Below are 21,503 nucleotides of genomic sequence, written 5' to 3'. Positions count from 1 at the left end.
TGAAGGAGGGAGCCACAGCACCAAAGATGAAATTCAAGATGATTTATTTACATGTGCAAACCAACATGTTCAGCGCGACGTTTCGATTCGCAATGAATCTTTATCAAGCATGATAAAGATTCATTGCGAATCGAAACGTCGCGCTGAACATGTTGGTTTGCACATGTAAATAAATCATCTTGAATTTCATCTTTGGTGCTGTGGCTCCCTCCTTCAAGTATATCACCATGTGCGTCACCATTTTGGGAGGGGTCCTCACTTCTGATATTGTCTTTCCTAATGATGGGATTAGGACTACAAAACCAATTGTTCAATGGCGCTAGGACTGAAGTGTGAACAAAATTATACAATTTTATACTTCATTCATGAGCAACTAAATTTTGAAGAATATACTGTTATTATAAGGAGGTTTAGTCGATAAAATTCAATTTATCATTTCATCGACCATTTAGGAAAATCAGAGATAAATATCATTTGCATAATAATTTGGAATGTGGTGTAGTTTCACTACAGGAATTCTGGCAATTCAGGTGTCTACTGGAAATCAAATAAAAGGCGAGAATAAAATTTTTTTTAATTGTTATTTGTATATCTATGTCCTTTCTTTCATTTGAAGCTCCCGGTCAAAGCCCAAAAACGAATGACACCAATGGAGAACAAAAAAAAAAAACCTTTATATTGTTTAAGATTGAATATTTCATATAAAACATATAAACATTTTATTGTGTACAGTTTGCAAAATAATGAAAACATTCTTTTTTTCCGACAGGTTTGAATATGACCTGATCATGAATGCGGATGTGAACACCGACCAACATCACCAGTGGTTTTACTTTGAAGTCAGCGCAATGAGGGCTAATGTGTGTTACCGCTTCAATGTCATTAACTGCGAAAAGGTGAACAGCCAATTTAATTATGGTAAGCGCATATGGGAATGAAAGGTTTTCTATATAGTCTGCACATATAAAGCCCCACATTGCAAGTTTAAGGGCAATTTAAAAGATTAATGCTTGGCTGTCATGTGCGCTTTAAGTGGTACACAGCAGGTTATCATAGCTATAAGTGATACACAGCAGGACAAAACAGCGGAATGTTTCCCAATATACCAGGCATTTATCAGACATGGAATAAAAATCTTGACACTGAGACATGCAGTTAAAATGTAAATTACTAATGTAGAATAATTTCTACATAGTTCCTTTGCTCATTTCTATTACTTCTATCAAATTCTCTCCAGTCTTTGCACGACACATCTAGTCATTACAATAAATAGTGAATACATTGGGGTATTTTATCAGATTTTTTCATTTTTCTCTTTAGTTGCACTTTTTTGGTGCATTGCATCTATGGTATATCCAGACATGATGGATATGCTGGACATTTTCTGCCCAGGAATGTAGTGTGGTGGTGGTCAAACTTAGTGTGTAAAACTACCCCAAAGTAGGTGCAATTTAAAGGAAGTCCACCAACTCCTCTTAATGTTAAAATCAGCATATTGAAGAGAAAGGTGTTATGATTTTCAACTTATCTAAAGTGTCTAAGAAATTCTCATTTTAATTTTTATGCTAATGAGGTAAGTCCTTAATTTCTAAGCACTGGTATTCCTTTTTAGACTATCCCTCTCTTCTGAAAGTAGTGGGAATTGATCCAGGTAGTAAAATGGTGCAGGTGATGCCCAGGTGTACCAACTGCCTCATTAGCATACAGATTAAAATGTGAATATCTTGGAAATAGTGTAATGACCAAAAATAATAAAAGAAAATAATAAGTCAGCACAATTCTCTACCACATGCTACCAGCAGATGTAATGCTTTGGGGAAGTGGTAGACTCCCTTTAAACAAATCTCATCCATACAATACAGAAATTGGCACATTATGCTGCTTTTTAATCCATAGCATATCCATACATGCTATGTATTTTATCTCCAACACATACCATTTGCAATGCATAGGATCAGTTCTGTGACACTAAACCCACAAAATGTAGGCAACAGAATAGCAGCACACTTTAGAATAAAAAATCCAAAGTAGAAAATTAATAATTATTGACCTACCCAAATATTCACAATATACTGATGTTATACTGTGGACCAATGACAATAAGCTCATGTAAAACAGAACTAAAAGTTATACAAATATTATTTCCACAAAGAAGTGTAGACAATAATTTCATGTAGAGAAGGTTTATCGGGGAATATATTTTCTGATCTGTTCATTTTTTATCATCCTCAAATAAGAACTACTTTCCAATAACAATGAGTAAACTAATTAAAAACAACGACTGAGCGAGATGAGAGCATACCGAAGAAATACATATGAGACAATATTTCTTGATGAGACTCAAAAGAAAAACAACATGTCACTGTCCTGCCTATTTGTAATGCAAAAACAGTGCTCTTCCTTTCATTAATTAGACAAATCATCAAAGTACATTCTGTGTTTACAGAAATTTGTAGAATTATGATCGGGTCTAATTATTTATAATTAGTAGTGACTGGTGAGTATAAGGGAAAAGTAACGTTCCCTGGAGAATTAACATCTTGGCTGATAAGCAAAAAGAAAGACATAAAGAAAAGTTCATGTACGTACAAGAAGTGACTACTAAGGCATACGGTATTATATTTAGTGACTGTGCAGACAGTGATCTACAGTATACATCTAATGCATCATGGCCAGCACACAGGACAACAACCTCAGAGGGCAACTACATGGCCCCCTGTGGAGATATTGGACAACAATCAAACATGAACAACCTCTATGGTTCAGGGGTGTTGCTGTTGTGTTTACAGGGGTGTTGCTAGGATCATGTCAGCTCCTTATTCTTGCTAAACCTCTAGTTTTTGGAAAGAACTTCCATAGGAGCCTAGTTTCTATACTTTCTGTATTCTTGCAGGTAAAGTAGTAGAAATTCTAAGTACCAGCTTTCTCATATCTACAAGATCTTTCAAATGTTCAAGCTTTAGATGGTCAAACATTTTAAAATGAACTTGTCACCAGGAATGTGGGGACGGGTTACAATAGCCAATACTATGCTGATTTTAAAAATGCCTTTGTTGTCATCTGAATCAGTACTTTATATAACTTTATTTCATATTGCCTGGTTCCCTGCCAGGTTCATATTACCTGGTTTTCTGCCAGCAGCATGTGGTGAGTCCCAGGGGAGGGGAGGTCAGCTAAAGCCTCCCCTCTTCCTGCCATATCTATTGAACAGCCAGGAAAGGGAGGGGGATGGTGTGGACTAGAGGAAGAATGTATGAGCCCCACCCTACCCTCCTGGGACTCACCTCACGCTGCTGGCAGGGAACCAGATAATGGGAAATATAGTTTTATGAAGTATTGAAATACTGACAAAGGCAATTTTATCAAATCACCATAGGCTATTGGAACTTGTCACCAGCTTAAAATGGCATTCCTCATGACAGGTTTGTTTTAATCCTGTTTGAACATTTCACTGTAATGTTTAGCCTGAAATATATTAAACTGAAAACATGGTTCAGTTTGTGGTTGACTTTCCAGAACTTTATAATAATTTTCATTTGGGTTCACACAGGTATGCAACCTGTTATGTATTCTGTGAAGGAAGCTCTCCAGGGAAAGACATATTGGATGAGAACTGGGTCCAACATCTGCTATTATAGGTAAGTCTCAACCCATATTTCAATACATCACTCTGGTTGATGCATTCAATTCAAAGGCCAGTGTATTCTAAGCTATAATTCTGTAGTCTTCATATCCTGATGGATGTCACTGCTTTTTGGGAATCATTATAACGGCTGTCTTTGACTCTTTGTGATACTGGAATCAGTGTTGTAGTGTTGTAGTACCAAAGCATCCTCTAAGGGTGGGTCTAAGTTTGTGGCCATGGCTTTAATTGATGGTTTTCAATGATTCTTTTTAGGTAAAATGCTAATACAGTTTCTTCACGTTGATGTTAGTTAAAGTTATGTACAGGCGGTCCCCTACTTAAGGACACCCGACTTACAGACAACCCATAGTTACAGACAGACCCCTCTGACCTCTGGTGAAGCTTTCTGAATGCTTTACTGTAGTCCCAGGCTGCAATAATCAGCTGTAAAGTGTCTGTAATGAAGATTTATTGATAATCCTTGGTCCCATCACAGCAAAATATGTTTAAACTCCAATTGTCACTGGGGCCAAAATTTTTTTGTCCCCAAAATCTACAATTATAAAATATACAGTTTTGACTTACATACAAATTCAACTTAAGAACAAACCTCCGGACCCTATCTTGTACGTAACCCGGGGACTGCCTGTAGAGTTATTTGAAAGGAACAGCTGTGCCATTTTGCCAAAAGATTAAACCTTATGGTGGATCCATGGCATCTGTGTCATTATCACAAACATTATCATAAACTTGTGTGTTATGTTGAATATTTTGGAATGAGAAAATATAGGAATAGGAATAGGAATGATCCCTTTATTGGCTAACCAGGAAAATAATGTTTGCAGTATTTTGGAGCACAAAAGTCATCAGGTAGCTTTGACCTTTGTGCTTCTTATGCTTGGATTCTTTTTTCATGTTGGCCATTGAAGGTGTCATTCATCTACCACAGTTGTACTTGTATTTAAACAAAAGTATATCCCATTATACCTTTTCTGCATAAAACAAAAACTTTTCTAATCACAGTGCGAATCTAGCAATGGTATTTTAATTAGGTTGGGAAGTTAAATTAAGAGTCAAATAAGAGTTCATTCAATAAAGTTTTTATTTATTTTGTTTAAATCCAAAATTGTTTGGCTCAAACAACTGGATCACAAATTGTGGGAGTGGATGACCAATCTAAGGCTAAATATAAGGAAATCTACCAAGAAAATCGAGCATGATAAACCAGGGACAATTACTCATAGATCCAGATACTGTGACTGTGTTAATCTTCTTATATTTGTTATCCATGGCCTCCTTCCTTCTAAAATCATCTTTTGCATTAATTTAATGAACCAGAAGATCACTGGGGGTGTTTCCAGAGCCCCTTTGTGCTGTATCTTCACAGGCTGTTACATTTTCTAAAAGCAATGCCCCTTGGGAGTGGGGAAGTGCCAAAGGATCAGGGGGAGGGGATGCGTCATATATACACAAGGCAGTTTTTCTTTTGTAGGGACATGCAGCAGTTAAGAATATGTACATAATATAGCTAGTTGTCTAAGAGAAAATATACCTTATACTTTCAGGTTCTTTTTAGATGTTGTTTGCTCGCCACTATAGTCAAATGTTTTGGTTTTGTATTTATGCTTTTTGAAGACATTTAATCCCCCTTTCAAGTGTTCTGCTGCCTGTCGCTTTGTAAAATGCAGGTTTCTAGAAGCACAATATAATATGTAGGGGTATTGTAAGTAGCTGTAAGCATTTATGTTGTCTTTTTAGACTTTTTTTCTATCCTATTATTGGTTTAACAGTTGCGGTAGCTGAAGGAACTTTTAAGACTGCGCCAAAGATTACTTTAAAGTAAAATTACAGCTTTCCACACTCTGCACCACAGTTCATTTTGTTCCCTGGCACAACAGAGATGATACAATTTGTCTGAAAACTTCTACACAATACTCTTAAAACTAGGAAGGTTAGACAGCGGCATAATTGGTGCTGTGTGAGGAAATTGGTTTGAAATGCACTAGTGGGTGCAATATAGTTTAATGGTTATTTGTAAAGTGAATATAATAGCCGGTCTCATATTCAAAGAAAATTGTGCCTCCTGACAGATGAATGCTCCTAAGCAAGTGTTAGTGTTCTTCTTCTTTCGAGAGCCGTGTTTTGAATCAATGCTCCTGGACGTTTTCACAGTCTATACAAATGTGACTATGTAATGGCCGTGGATTTTTTTTTAACAAAATTTTGTATTGATATCACAAAGGTAAAAAGATATTAGAAAGGGATTCACTCTGCTTAGATGTTGGCTGAATAAAATATTTTGGTGCAATATCTATTACTTTATATAGTTGTCTTTTTATCTAGTTGAATGTTCTATTTTCTAGTGTCCACTAATTGAAGAGATCGTTCTGGATCTGTTATTGTTGTAATTATGATAGTTCAGTCTTGGGGAACCAATGGCCCTCAGAGCCACCGCAGCATAGAATTTGCCAGACAGAGTGCATGACTCAAGAAATCCCCCTATATGTAATGTGTTATAAAAATATGGCTGTATTAATATGTAACGAAAATGAAAAACTTCAATTAAAAAAAAAAAAAAAAAGAAATCCCCCTGAAGTCCTGGGCAGCCCAGGATCTGGAGGAGCAAGGAGGGGTGCACAGGTTTGGATTATCATCTGAGCTCTGGTGATTATTCCTGTTCAAGGGGACCCTGAAGAGAAGCTACAAGGCTAATCTGAATTTAGCCTCCTTCCTTCAATGATATTGATATCCTCAGGACACCAATATAAATTAAAGCTGTGGCAAGGCAGGGAACAGGAAGTTGCTGATTAAATTGCTATGTCACTATTTTGTGATTATTAAGTGAGTTTTTGGCTGTAGTTTGTAGTATAAGAGTCTAACAACTGCTCCTTCAGCAACAACAAAGTAACGCCATGCTTAGTGTAGCAATTGTGCTTAAAGGACTTGGCCACTGAAATTTTACCAGGGTAAGTTCAAGACCCTAATTGGGTCATCATATTGTATTTACCATGGTTTCTCTGTAGTCCGAAGAAGCCACAGGTCACGTGACCAACCAGCAGCAGGACTCATGGACTTCCTGTCCGCTGGTGGCTTCCATCAGATGAAAGGGGCCATGCCTTTGCAAACAACTGGTTCCAGTTTATGGCCAGAGGTGAGCTGGGTATTTCTTTTCCTTTGCCATGCAGTTGCCACTGTTTGTGAGCCCCTTTTGTGATGACCAATCCAATATCAGTGGTTGGTGGGGCATTTGGATGTCCCTGGTAAAGTTTCTTATTAGTAGGTCACCCCTTGCAACTCAGCCCAGTTCACATAAATGTGAATGAACAAGCCTTGTGATGAATTGACAACACATCACAGGAGTACAAGCACTCACTGGAGTGCCATTACTGTGTAAAACAGTTGATTGTTAGTAGTGTCAGGTGTTGGAGACCCCCTAACTGAAATTGCTCATCTGTGCAACTGATAATTGGCAATCCAATATAAAGTACTGTCATTCCACTTTAAGATTGTGGATACTAGATAAGGGCTCATGAACACTGCAGTGTTATGACTCTACAGACTTGAGTTGTGTGGGACTATATAAAAGTTTTTGCTATTAGCAATGTTTTAATTTTTTTCAAGTGACCGTAAGATATGTGAGATATTTAAAGCACAAGGTATATTGGTATATATGAGGTATATAGAAAACAAGCCGATGCCATCAAACATGTTTGGAAACCCCAAGAAGTAGAATAACCCACAGAAACATGGCTAACTTAGTCAAGCAAACAGGTTACCAACAGTGAAATAGACTTTATTCCTTTTAATTCTTAAAGGAAACTTGCCATCAAGGATCTACCTATCAAGGTAAATCCGGTGCAAGGTTCATCTAATTTATAGTAGGATAGCCCTCTTTAGGGCAAATCCTTTAGTCCCCCATATCTTTTATCATTTTTAATTGCCCTAATATGAAAATATACTAAAGAGGCTGCTGGGGCGTATAGTAGCCACAGCCTCTTGCTATCCACCTATGAAGCCATCTTCAGCACACAGCTCCTCATAGTTGCGCGCACTCCTCTGCAAAGCTGGGTTCTGTGCAAGTTCAGACAGCTGCGCAGTCTTGGCTCCAAAGCCGGAGCTACTGCGCATGCGCAGAACCTGACACCAGATCTACCTTAATAGGTAGATCTGTGGTGGTAGGTTTCCTTTAACTACAACTAACTTTCAATAAAAAAATATTACAATATATTACTAAAATCTTATACAACTTAATATTTATTCAAATTATTTTTCCAATTTTGGAATTGGTACCCAGTTTCCACCCGGTAGTCAGATGATCCTGAATTAGGTGTATTTGTAAAACATACTTTTTATCTTCATTGTTAAAGGGTAAAATTTTATTTTTCTTATCTTTCTCTTTTTTTTCAACCAGAAACCTGTTTTGTTATCGAGCATCGGATGCAAAGAGGAGAAGAAGATATTACACGCTGACCTTTACTGTGAAATTCCCTCACTATGATGATGTCTGTTATCTGGCATATCACTACCCTTACACATACTCTGCCCTCATGGTAAGTGTAAGTTGTAGAATTTTTGACCGCTCCTGGTACAAAGTCTGCTGCTTAAAGGGAACCTGTCATTACACAAAGAGTCCCTTTGCTGTTCTTCATGTGAATACTTATGTGGGTGGTCCCAATGTTACCTGGAGTCATGTGGTCCAGGTGTTTGTATCCGCACCAGTGGCATTTAGCGTATGTGCACTCACTACATTGGAAACTCCTTAAGACTGGGGCTACTTACATGACTATTCATGGGTAGTAAGTGTGACAATATAACTTTTTTCTTTGTGGCTGAAAGTAACATTTTAGATGCTATCCAGTATCAATATATATAGAGACTTTAGGAACTTCCCTTTAAATTACTATTATTTATTTCTAATAACGCATTATATTAACTGTATATACAATAGATCATAAAATCCATTTATTTTATACTGATGGAAATCTACTATCAAAATCTATCAGGATAAACCAGGGACACTTACTCCAGACACTATGACTGTGGTAATATTCTTATATTTATTATCCATGGCCTCCTTCCATCTAAAATCAACTTTAAAATGATGTTAATGAGCAAGAAAGGTTCTGGGGACATTACCAGAGCCACTCCATGCTGTAGATTCACAAGCTGTTACACTATCTCACCCTTCCCGTTGCTCCTTTAAGACTTCTCCCCTCCCCCTGATGCTGTAACCTAACACTATAGGAATGGGAAATTCTCCTGCACAGTGTTACAGCCTGTGAAGTTGCAGTGTACAGGGACTCTGGAATGCTTCCCAGAGCCCTTCTGGCTCTTTAGCATAATTTTGAAAGTTGCCTTTAGAAAGAAGGAGGTCAAGAAGCATAACTGTAGGGGTAGCAGCCAAACCGCTAGCTTTGGGACAGACAGTGCTAGGTGGCCCAGTCACCCAACTTGCCACACTAAAAAATGGACGATGTTTACAATTATATACATATTATGCTGCACTTTGTACACTATAATATGCATAAGAAATGTTGGGGGAGTGGATAGAAGAATGACGGGACTATGGATCTCTCACTACTTCCTTACCATATATAATTATTTGTGTATAGGGGTATACATGTATTGATGTCTATATGTTATGTCTATATGCTGTATATGTGGTTTTATATGTGTATATGCTGCACTTGTGTACATGCTGCATGTGTGTATAAGCTCTATGTGTGTGTATATGGTGTATAGATATATATATATGTGTGTGTGTATATTTATATACGTGTGTGTATGTATATATATATATATATATATATATATATATATATATATATATATACATATACTGTATGTGTGTGTATATTGTGTGTGTATATTGTGTGTGTATATACTGTATGTGTATATATGCTGTTTGTGTATGGTACAGTGTGTATATGCTGCATGTGTGTACATGCTGTACATGTATATATATGCTCTATGCCTGTGTATAGGGTGTGTATCTATATATATACTGTATGTATGTGTATATGGTGTATATATATACTGTAAGTGTGTGTATAAGCTGTTTGTCTGTATATGGCACTGTGTGTATATGCTGTATGTGTGTACATGTGTACATGTACATGCTGTACGTGTGTATATGCTGTATGTCTGTGTATATGGTCTATGGCAGTGATTTTCAACCTGTGTGCCGCACATGGTTGAGTGTGCCGCGGGGAAAGTTCCCTGAACTATGATGCCCCTGTGTAGTGCTGCCGCCGCGCCCCCCGTGTTTCTGCGCCCAAACTTACCTACAAGCCCTGCGTCGGCGATCCGCCCATCTTCTGTAGCTCCTGCTACAGAAGATGGGCGGATCGCCATTAGGAGTGAAGGTACGTGGAAGAAGACATCATGGGTAAGTATATAAGGTTATTATTTGTAATGGGAAGGAAGCTAGGGTCCTTTTTTTTTTATTAGTAAAGGGGGGCCTCGGGGGCCTTTAAATTAGTAAAGGGGGGCCTCTGGGGCCTTTTAATTAGTAAAGGGGGGCCTCTGGGGCCTTTTAATTAGTAAAGGGGGGCCTCTGGGGCCTCTTAATTAGGAAAGGGGGGCCTCTGGGGCCTTTTAATTAGGAAAGGGGGCCTCTGGGGCCTTTCAATTAGTAAAGGGGGGCCTCTGGGGCCTTTTAATTAGTAAAGGGGGGCCTCTGGGGCCTTTTAATTAGTAAAGGGGGGTCTCTGGGGCCTTTTAATTAGTAAAGGGGGGCCTCTGGGGCCTCTTAATTAGTAAAGGGGGGCCTCTTAATTAGTAAAGGGGGGCCTTTTAATTAGTAAAGGGGGACCTTTTAATTAGTAAAGGGGGGCCTTTTAATTAGTAAAGGGGGGCCTTTTAATTAGTAAAGGGGGGCCTTTGGGGCCTTTTAATTAGTAAAGGGGGGCCTTTTAATTCGTAAAGGGGGGCCTTTTATGACTGTTTTAGTGTCATTTTGTGCTATTTTGGTTGGTGTTGTGCCCCAGGATTTTCTAAGTATAAAAAGTGTGCCGCGGCTCAAAAAAGGTTGAAAATCACTGGTCTATGGTGTGTACATATACTGTATGTGTGTATATGCTGTATGTCTGTATATTTTTTTTTATCTGTCCACGTTTGAAGGAAAACACGCGTGATTGTGATTGCTGAAAACACTGACGTGTGCAATGCATTCATCCTACATTAACACTTTCAGGATTGTCCGGAATATTTTACCAGTAAAAACTATTAAATTCTAAAGCTAGTCTTTTTCTTAATGTTATCCCCAATTTTTTGGTTAATTGCTTTGTATGTTGGGAGATGATTTAATGTATAAGTACATTTTAGGGAAAATGTTGAGATATAAATAATTTTCCTTAGTTTTAGCACTTACTTTAAAAATGTAATCATGGAATTCTCAAAGTAATTTTATGTATATGTGCAGTGTGCATTGTGTCATCGCTATAGCACCCAGAACAAAGCACTCATTTAAATGTTATTTTTATTTCCTTCCTTATAGTTAGACTTAAAGAGAACCTGTTGCCAAGTTTTACCCCACTAAACTCCTAGTCCCTTAAAGTAGGGGATGAAATGTCCTTTCTAGTACAGGCAGTCCCCGGGTTACATACAAGATAGGGTCTGTAGGTTTGTTCTTAAGTTGAATTTGTATGTAAGTCGGAACTGTATATTTTATCATTGTAATCCCAGACAGAACTTTTTTGGTCTCTATGACAATTGGATTTTAAAAATGTTGGGTTGTCATAAGAATCAATATTAACACTAAAGCTTCATTACAGATACATTTGATAACTGTTACATCTGATTATTGTAGCCTAGGACTAAAGTACAATAAATTACCAATATCCAGAGGTCCGTTTGTAACTATGGGTCGTATGTAAGTCGAGTGTTCTTAAGTAGGGGACCGCCTGTACTCCCTCTTTTATGTCAAATCTGACCTGTTTTTCTCATGCAAAGTCAGTTAACTATGACTCTTCTCATCCCAATTTTACATGAGATGAGTCAAGTTAAGAGACTGCAGGGGGAGTGTCACTACAAAAGCCACTGGTGCTATATTAAAGATAAAGATCTCATCTTTCAGATCACACCAGGCTTGTGGCATAGTAAGCTACAGAATCTTTCACTCCTGCTTGAAGTCTCTCCCTGCCGACATGTGTTAGGACCGGTAACTAATCTTCCTTCTGCAACTTTTAGTGATGTGTATATATTGAGAATAATTTATGTCTGGTTGGCTACTGCAATTTTTAATCTGAACATCATGTATCCCTAACTTATGGAGACCATTACACATGACTAATATATGTATCCTTATATATATACTTATTGGTGCTCTATTTGAGATATTTTGATCATTTTGTTTTTTGTACCTGCAGTAATCCACTTAGAATAGATATTTATTGCACATTACTATTATGACTTTATGAGTCCTACACTTTTGTCTGTTTGTTTACCTTGTATGTCCGTCTCAGGACATTTTAACCCCTTAATGACCTACGTCAGTCATTAAGGGTACTTCTGCTGACGTGGCGCCTTTCTACGGCGCCTCGTCAGAAGAAGATTTCGGGACATCGGGTCAGTATGCGCAGCATGCTCAGTTACTTACACTATACACTGCATTGAATAAGTGATCGGATGATCGCTTGTTCAAGCCAAAAGGTGGAAAATATGTGAAAGTAAAAAAAAAAAAGATTAAATCATTTTATAATAATAATTAAATAAAGAAAATAAAGTCCCATAATCTCCCCAGTTACACATATAACGCAAATACAATACAGGCGGTCCCCTACTTAAGGACACCCGACTTACAGACAACCCATAGTTACAGACGGACCCCCCTGCCCACTGTTACCTCTGGTGAAGCTCTCTGGATGCTTTACTATAGTCCCAGACTGCAATGATCAGCTGTAAGATGTCTGTAATGAAGCTTTATTGATAATTCTTGGTCCAATTACACCAAAAATTTTGAAACTCCAATTGTCACTGGGGCAAAAGAAATTGTCTAGAACTTCCATTATAAAATATACAGTTTCGACTTACATACAAATTCAACTTAAGAACAAACCTCCAGACCCTATCTTGTATGTAACCCGGGGACTGCCTGTATATAAAACACAAAAACAAACGAAAAATGTACATATTTGGTATCACCATCCGTATTAATCTGTACAATAAATCTAAATCAATATTGAACCCGCTCGGTGAACAACGTAAAAAAAAAACTACGAAAAACTTCCCGTAATATACAATTTTTCATCAAACACCATCACAAAAAATGTTCTTAAAAGTGATCAAAAAAAGCTATGTTCCCTAATATGATACGACGGAAAAGAACAACTCTTTTCACAAAAATAAGCCCTCAACCAGATCTGACAACAGAAAAATACAGAAGTTATGGCCCTGAAAAGTTGTCTATAGTAAAAACAATGCGATATTCTCCAATATTGGTTTTGCTCAGGAAAATTGAGCAAAGATAAGAAAAACTATATAAATGAGGTATCACCACAATCGTAGTGAACCAGAGAATAAAGATAAAATATTATTTTTATGTTACGGTGAGCGGGGGGAAAAAATGCTAAAAATCCAAAATAAAAATTTGTGATTTTGTTTGTGTCCCCCTTGAAATAGTTAATAAAATCTCATGAATAAGCTATAGACCCCCAAAATGAATTATCTATACATTGTATCTCATCCCGTAAAAAATAAGCCCTCATATGTTTGCATTACCAAAAAAAATAAAAATGTATAGGTAGTACAATGTGACAATACAAATCTGCTGTGAATGGCGCCTCCATTCATTCTATACTCGGCCGTGCGCCCGTACAGAAGTTTACCACCACATATGGGGTATCAATACACTCGGGAGGAATTGGGCATCAAACTTTGCAGTGCGTTTCATCATTTAATTGATTCTGAAACTGTCAGTTTGGCCTAAATGAATGTATTTTCCAAAAAAATTCCATAGTTTCTAAATCGCAGGTCCATATTGTTTGTTGTGTTACATACGTTGGAGGGGTGACGTTTCTATAGTGGGGTAATTTATGTGGTTTTACTATTATTTAGGCCTTTCAAAGTTATTTGAAAGCTGAGTTTTCCCTCAAAATGTGAGTTTTGGCAATTTTCATGAAAATGAGAAAAATCGCACCTAAAGTTCTGCACCTCATAACCTACTAGAAAAGTGAGAGGATGCATAAAATATCATCTCAACATAAAGCAGACATTCCGTAAATGTTAATTATCAAGCTTTTTGGGTAGTTTTACTTCCTGTCTGGAAAGCAGAACATTTCAAACTTGGAAAATGAAGAATTTTTACAAACTTTTGCCAAATTTTCACTTTTTTCAGAACGAATCACAAATCGTATCACTTAAATTTTAGAACTAACATGAAGTACAATGTATCACGAGAAAACATTCTCAAAATCACCGGGATATGTTAAAGCGTTTTGAAGTTATAACCAATTATCGCGAGACATGTCAGATTTGAAAAATCGAGTCTGGTCATTGAGCTGAAAACTAGTGTCGGTGATAAGGGGTTAATGGTTGTAATTGTGTTTGTGTTGATTTTCAATAAAATTACCTTGTGTATTCTGAATATATGCATCCCCCTTTTTCTTTTTTACATAAAAGCTACAGAATCAGAGATAAGGGCAGTCAAAAGCATGGTTGGAAACTAAAGATCCAGTCCCTGCCTATTTTTTAACTGCCTGTGTGTCCAGTTCTATATTTCAGAACCATAAACTTGATGTAATCTGAATGATAAAATTCTTATTAATATGACATGAAAGGCATGTTTCTGGGTCCCATCAAAACAGAGATAGGCTTTTGAAATGGCACTACACCTCAAACCACTAAACTTGACTCATCCCATTTGAAAAAGGGATGAGAAGAGTCATATTTGCCTGGCTTTGGGGGAGATTTTTTATATTAAAACCGGTCAGATTTTACATCAAAGAGGGAATACTAGTAGCTTAGTGCGGTAAAACCTGGTGGAATGTTCCGTCTCAACTTCTATACATGGATTTTTTTGGTTAAGGTGTAAACACAGATATGGTCTAGGTAGGACAGGCAAACTTTAAATCAGATTTTTATCAAAGTTTTATTATGTCATATGTTACTGCAGTCAAGGGCAACAACGGGGACAGGGGGATATATGGGAGCAGTATATATTACATAAGTACAGTGATATAAAAGGATGTTTCTGGGAAGTTTCTACACTAATCTTTATTCTTTTTTAGTCCCACTTGCAGATTTTGGAGCAAAGACGTAATCCACAAACAGTTTATTTCAAGCATCAGACGTTGTGCCACACGTTGGGAGGGAATCCTTGTCCCGTTGTCACTATAACCGCAATGCCAAAATCCAACTCTCAGAGTCACAGGGAGGAGATATGTAAGTGGCAACTTTTTTTCCGGTTTTTTTTTCCATTGGTTCTAGTAAATTATGTTGTATTAATGATAAGCTGTGAATCTTGCTAGTGCTACCTAAGGTTACAAGTAGCTATAATGCAGCTATGCTGACTACAAGGCCACCGAATGGTGCTACAAGAGAATTGTTGTGTGACATGACACGGGAATATGAGACATCCACAAAGAGACACAGAGGAGGTCATTTTTCTTTAGTCAGACATTTATGTGTGTGTCTTTTTTTGGTTATTGCAGCTTTTGGACTTATTTAGGGTACTTTTGCATTCATCTGAGTTTGTGCTGTTTTTAGAACTTTTCATTGCAGAATCTTCCGCAACCTCTTCTAAAGTTTTTCCTACGACTGATGACTGGAGTTTTTTTTTGCGACTTTTTAACCAAAATTGTGACTTTTTCATACGTTCACATCTGGATTTTAAAGATATATCAGGTGCAAGACTGAAAAAATTTTGTGCAACTAACTTTGCTAGGCGGGGTGAAAAGTTTAAAATTTAGGCCCAAATATACAAATATGCCAAAAAGTTGCAAGTATAAGATAAAAAAAGAGAAAATCTTAAAATAAATTACCTCTAAACACTCCAAAACAGTAAGCTAATTAGATGTCGTTATGCTAATGGACTAGATAACGTAACGTAACAATGTCTGTGTTAATGTCTGTAAACTTTACACCAGAGAAATCCAAAAAGCAGGTTACTGTCAATGGAGCTATTCAATATTAGCAATGGTTCAGAATCATTTGAAAATTTTAAAAGGAAATTATACCCATCAAACTGTCATTATTTTCCGATCATTCCAGAACGGCCACCTAGTTGCTACTTCTCGGTTCCGTGGTCCTACATTTCCTGTGTGTCAAGGGGTTGGAGATTAGTAGGACAGCCATAAATAATGCTGTCACACTGAAATTTTTCTCAATTTTTTTGGCCATACAACCAATTTATTTTTATACATCCCTTTGTAGAAAATTGTAATTTCTAGATATTTTTATTTCTTTGATAAATCAAATCTATTGCTTTTAAGGGGAGTAAACTGGGGAGAAATAGTAATAGTAATTCTTACTAGCTGAAAGATCGGGGCTAAAAATATTGAAAACACATAATGAGAATTGTGGGATCTACACTAACACCCCCACACATCAACAGTGAAAAGAAAAGGAAGCAAACAGCTCCGTTCTCTGTCCAGTGGTCAGACCAGGTAACTGCAGATCAACACCCATTCATTGGAAAGGGAGCTAAGTGCATTGTCTTGGTACAGAAACTTCACAGATAACATATTGTACATTAGGAGCGTGGATAAGAGAAATGACAGATAAGTGAATAGAACATGACTGCTGTACAGTTTATTCACATTTGTGTTATTATATATTATATTATTATATTGAATATTTTGCAAACCAAAACCCTTAAAGGAACAAAAGGACAAAGGACAATATAATGTGAACCCACTTGGAAATTCTAAAACACAGACAACCCACCAAGCGATTTTTGTGGTGTGTACCCATGGAGATGCACAGATCTCCCAAATAGCTGTATACACAAAATCTTACAATATTTTAAAAAATCTGATTATTTGTAAAGTTGCTTTCTCTGTTATTGTAGCTACATTTGGCGTAATATAAAATGGTTGCAGAAGTGCCCCATATCCTTTACGCGCACTTTACATATTGTAATTTATTATAGCAGCTATTAAAATAGTAGAAAACATTATCCGTAATGTAGAAAAGCTGGGATTATTTACCTCTAAAAGGTTTTAAATCGCTATTAGCAGTAAATACGGCTCTTAATCTTTTCAGGTTTGAAAAAAAACAATAAAAGTCGGTAACGCTGGTTACTAAATCACAAATTTGCTTGATAAATGCAAGCGTAGCTTTCTTTCATACTGGTCTGCGGTGTTTATTAGTCCTCTATGTACCGGTTAATGTTTCCGAGCATTACGTTGTATTTCATTTTGTGAATGCCTGCGTGGGTCTGACTTGTGTTTATAGACCCCATATGTGCGGCACAGATTTGTAATGCTTTTGTTCAGAGACAAGCGAACACAGTGTGGGTCTGCCTCTCATCAGCCGAAACAGTTGAGACTGACTTGTCAGTACAAATATGCAACTGCCAATGAGTGCAGAGACAAATACAGTGTGAGGTGAGGTTTCCTGAAGTTTATTGACGCCCTATGATTGAGGGAGTGTTGCGTAGTCTGACAAGCCGTCGTGAGTAATGAAAAAGCTGGAGAATGAGGGCTTGGCTTCCTATCCATCACAATGGTAGGATGGTGCTTGCCTTTCCATATTTTTTTTTTTAATTTGGTGCCAAATTGAAACTTAATATTCTGTACAATACAATCAATTTGTGCAATGTTAAGTAGATTTTTCAGTTAGGCTGGTTTCAAAGCCGTAAAGCTTGGTGCTTAACAACGACCATTCATCGGCTGTCGGGCTCTGATTCTTTGCTTCTTCTAGGTTCCCTTACAGTTGTCTTGGTGTATATTGCATAAGCGGCCAGACCCACTAGGGTTCAAACACCCCAGGTAGCCTTACAGACAATTTTACGAATCCCTGCGTATATGAATAACTAAGCAGATAAAATGATGATAACCCTTTCCTGACCTTGGTACATCGCAACGTGACAAGGACTTCCCGCAACGGGACGTAATATTACTACATTCCCTATACTCATTTAATAAAGTACAAAAACACAAATTTGCAAAACAAATTCCAAATTTTTGCTATTGCCGCATCTGTAATAAATCAGAAACATTGTTGGACCCGGTCGGGAACACAATAGAAACAAAACCTAAAAAAGTTGCCAAAATTTAGAAATTTTCATAAAATCCCTTCACAAAAATGTTGCAATAAGTTGATGAAAAAAAGTTGTGTGCCAAAATGGTAACACTGAAAAGCACAGCTCAACACTTAAAAAAAGCCCTAAACCAGTTCTGTCAACCAAAAAATATTAAAGTTATGTTATAAGATGGTAATACAAAAATAAATTAGTTTTTTTTCTAATTAGTTTTTCTTCAGTAAAATTGTAAAATTATATTTAAAAAACTATATAAGTGAGGTATCACCATAATCATAGTGATCTATAGAATAAAGATGCTCTAGAAAGATAATAGAGCATTTTATGGTATGGTGTACAACCCCAACAAAATACAAAAAGAAAGGAAACCTTCCCTTCAATGCCATAGCATGTGCATATACAGCATACAACATTCTCGGGAGACATTGGGTATCAAACTTTGTTGAGCATTTTGATATTTTATCCTCTGTGAACATTTTATGAAAAACACATTCATTTTGCCAAAAAAATGAAAATTTCAAAATTGCGCACAATTTTGTTTTAATCCCTGGAAAACATTTAAAGGGTAAACAAACTTCATAAAAGTTGTTTTTTACATATGTTGATGGGTTGTAGTTTCTATAGGATAAGGCTCTAATAGTGACTTGTAATCTGAGCAAGTTTCTTAAACGGATCCTGTCACAACATTTGCACATATACAGGCAGTGACCGGTTTCTATAGAGCTATATATTCAAAAAAGGGGCAAGAAATGTGTCATTTGACAATGTACAAAATCTCCTTATTGAAACAATGAAAAGAAACATATATTTACTCCGATAGAGCCCTAATCACTTACATCCACATGAATTACCTTTTATCTTATATTACCTGGCATCAAAGAGGGTGTGTCCTGCTCATTCGGCCCCTCCCATCTAATCCCCCATGCCTTATGCCTCCTTACTGGTCACAGTTTATGTCATGTGACCAGAGTGACATCATCTCAGGTCCTTTAGCCTCTTAACAATAGCAAACAGTATCCCATTTAGGAATGTGAACACATGAAGTCACAGCTGCCTCCATTGACTCCTCTCCATCCTCCATGGAGAAGGCTAAAGGACCTGTGATGATGTCACTCTGGTCACATGTCATGAATGTAACACAAGACACCGTGTAAAAAAATTTACACAATGGGGGTCATTTACTAAGGGCCCGATTCGCGTTTTCCCGACGTATTACACGAATATTTCCGATTTGCGCCGATTTTCCCTGTATTGCCCCGGGATTTTGGCGCATGCGATCGGATTGTGGCGCATCGGCGCCAGCATGCACGCGACGGAAATCGGGGGGGCGTGCCCAAGCGAAAACCCAACGGATTCGGAAAAATTGCCGCATTTAAAACAATAAAAGTGTCTCTTGTGACGCGCTTACCTTCACTTGGTCCGGCCCGGTGAACTCAAGTGCGTTCAGATGCTTTTCAGCGCAGCAGCACCACCTGGTGGACGTCGGAGGAACTACCTTGATGAATCCCGGCCGGACCTGAATCCACCGCAGAGAACGCGCCGCTGGATCGCGAACGGACCGGGAAAGTAAATCTGCCCCAATATTTCCCATCTGTTCATGAAGATTTTACTCACCTTCCAGCTTCTTTTCCCTGGCCCCGCGCCTCCATCTTCTGCTCTTCCGGCCCAGGCGCATCACTATGATGCGGCAGTGTCATGTCCACGTGACGTCCTAGTTTATGCGACATGCAGGCCCTTATACTATGACATCACGCTTCAGTGACACCACCGCGTCGTAGTGATGCACCAGAGCCGGAGGAGAAGATGGAGCCGCAGGCCCGGGGAGAAGAAGCCGGAACGTGAGTATAGATTATTTTCTTTCAAGAGGGACCTGCTTTGGACAATACATTAAAAGGGGGCATCTGGGGTGAACATTTCGTAAAAGGGGCCATCTGGGGTATAAATTGCATTAAAGAGGCATCTTCTGTGGACATTTCATTCAACGGGGCATTGGCTGTGGACATTTCATTAAAGGGGGGCATATGCAGAGGACATTTCATTAAAGGGGGGCATATGCAGAGGACATTTCATTAAAGGGGCATCTGCAGTAGACATTTCATTAAAGGGGGGCATATGCAGAGGACATTTCATTAAAGGGGCATCTGCTGTGGACAATTCATTAAAGGGGGCTCTCCTGTGAGCTTTTCAGTAAAGGAGAATTTCTGCGGTGGACATTTCATAAAAGGGGGGTTCTGCTGTAGACATTTCAGTAATGAGGTGCAGCTGCGGATGCAAGTCAGGGTAGCATCCACATCTCCTACACTGTCTGGGCAATCTCGTCTGGACGGTAGTTGGGTGGAGGGTTTCATGCAGTTAGAGAATGTGATCAGCTTTCTTAAATAGGTGGGTTATAAGAGCACAATTGAAGGTGATTGTTTAACTTTATGAACAGTATAAGATTAATGATATAGAGGATGTAGAGTAATTAAGTCCACATTAACATCCAGGTACATGTTGGTTTGGATGCCGGGGGGTTGCATAATTCGTATGAACAGCCCGGGGCCCATGGGGCACTTAATCTTCCACTGAAGATAACACTACATTAATTTGGTATCTCCATGATTGTACTGATCCAAATAATAAAATGGAAGTTGTTTTCATTAATTTCACAGTGTTTGGAATTTTTTTCTAGCTATCCATTATATTTTTATGGAATATTTATTCAATGGCGCCACTAAAACGTGCAAATTGTAAAGCAGAAAATAAGCTGTCATGCATCTCTGTAAATGGGAAAAATAAAAAAGTTATGGCTTTTGAAGGATGGGGAGTAGAAAATAGAAGTGCAGCAATGAAAAAGGTCTGAACCCTCTAAGGTTTTTTAAAAAGGGGAGAATTATTATTACTGTCACATTAAGATACACAATAACACAACTGATGCACTTATTTTTCATACCGATTTATTAACACTTTTCAAGACACCAATAAGCTATGCTCCCTTTACAGAAATACTGTGTAGAAACAGTCTAGTGAAGTGAAAAACGTGCCAAAAACACATAATAAATTTGCTGCATAAGAAGTATAACATTAGGAATACTGGTATATTTTCCTAAGGAAATCCCCACATGATGATTTGTGAAAATTATAGAGTAAAAGAAAATATTCAGTTTCAGTTTTGCACATGTCAAGAAGATTTTTCTGCATCTTGTCTTTGCATTCTATCAGGAGTATTTCCTGCATACTGCTTATAGTGTAAATATATATAGATTTATTACTTCAGATTTAGCTGTACAGCAAAAAACAAAATTTGACATACCATATATACTCTACTATAAGCCAACCCGAGTATAAGCCAAGACCTCTAATTTTACCACCAAAAACTGTGAAGACCTATTGAATCGAGTATAAGCCGAGGGTGTAGTATACAGCTAGTCAGCCCCCATGTACTATACAACCAGCACCATGTAGTATACAGCCAGCCCCCTGTAGTATACAGCCAGCCCCCTGTAGTATTCAGAGAGTAAGCCATCTGTAGTATAAAGACAGCCCCCTGTAGTATACAGCCCTCCCGATGTAGTATACAAAATTCCCCCATAGTATACAGCCAGCCCCCTGTAGTATACAGCCAGCCCCTGTAGTATACAGCCAGTCCGCTGTAGTATACAGCCAGCACCCTGAAGTATACAGCCAGCCCCATAT

The 21,503-nt window shown here is 37.9% G+C and overlaps 1 protein-coding gene across 2 annotated transcripts in view; it reads left to right on the top strand.

Moving 5' to 3' along the window:
- The window catches only part of AGBL1 (AGBL carboxypeptidase 1), a 404,673-nt gene that overhangs the window by 96,947 nt on the left and 286,223 nt on the right, over positions 1 to 21,503 (top strand). For both annotated transcript variants that reach the window (XM_072148535.1, XM_072148534.1), the window contains 4 exons: positions 770 to 918; positions 3,551 to 3,638; positions 8,037 to 8,175; positions 14,854 to 15,007. In XM_072148535.1, coding sequence (XP_072004636.1) covers positions 770 to 918; positions 3,551 to 3,638; positions 8,037 to 8,175; positions 14,854 to 15,007 — 530 coding nt within the window. The remainder of the gene's footprint in view (positions 1 to 769; positions 919 to 3,550; positions 3,639 to 8,036; positions 8,176 to 14,853; positions 15,008 to 21,503) is intronic.

Source organism: Engystomops pustulosus, chromosome 4, assembly GCF_040894005.1.
Source record: "Engystomops pustulosus chromosome 4, aEngPut4.maternal, whole genome shotgun sequence".
Classification (NCBI taxonomy): domain Eukaryota; kingdom Metazoa; phylum Chordata; class Amphibia; order Anura; family Leptodactylidae; genus Engystomops; species Engystomops pustulosus.
This window is presented reverse-complemented; position numbering and strand designations above follow the sequence as displayed.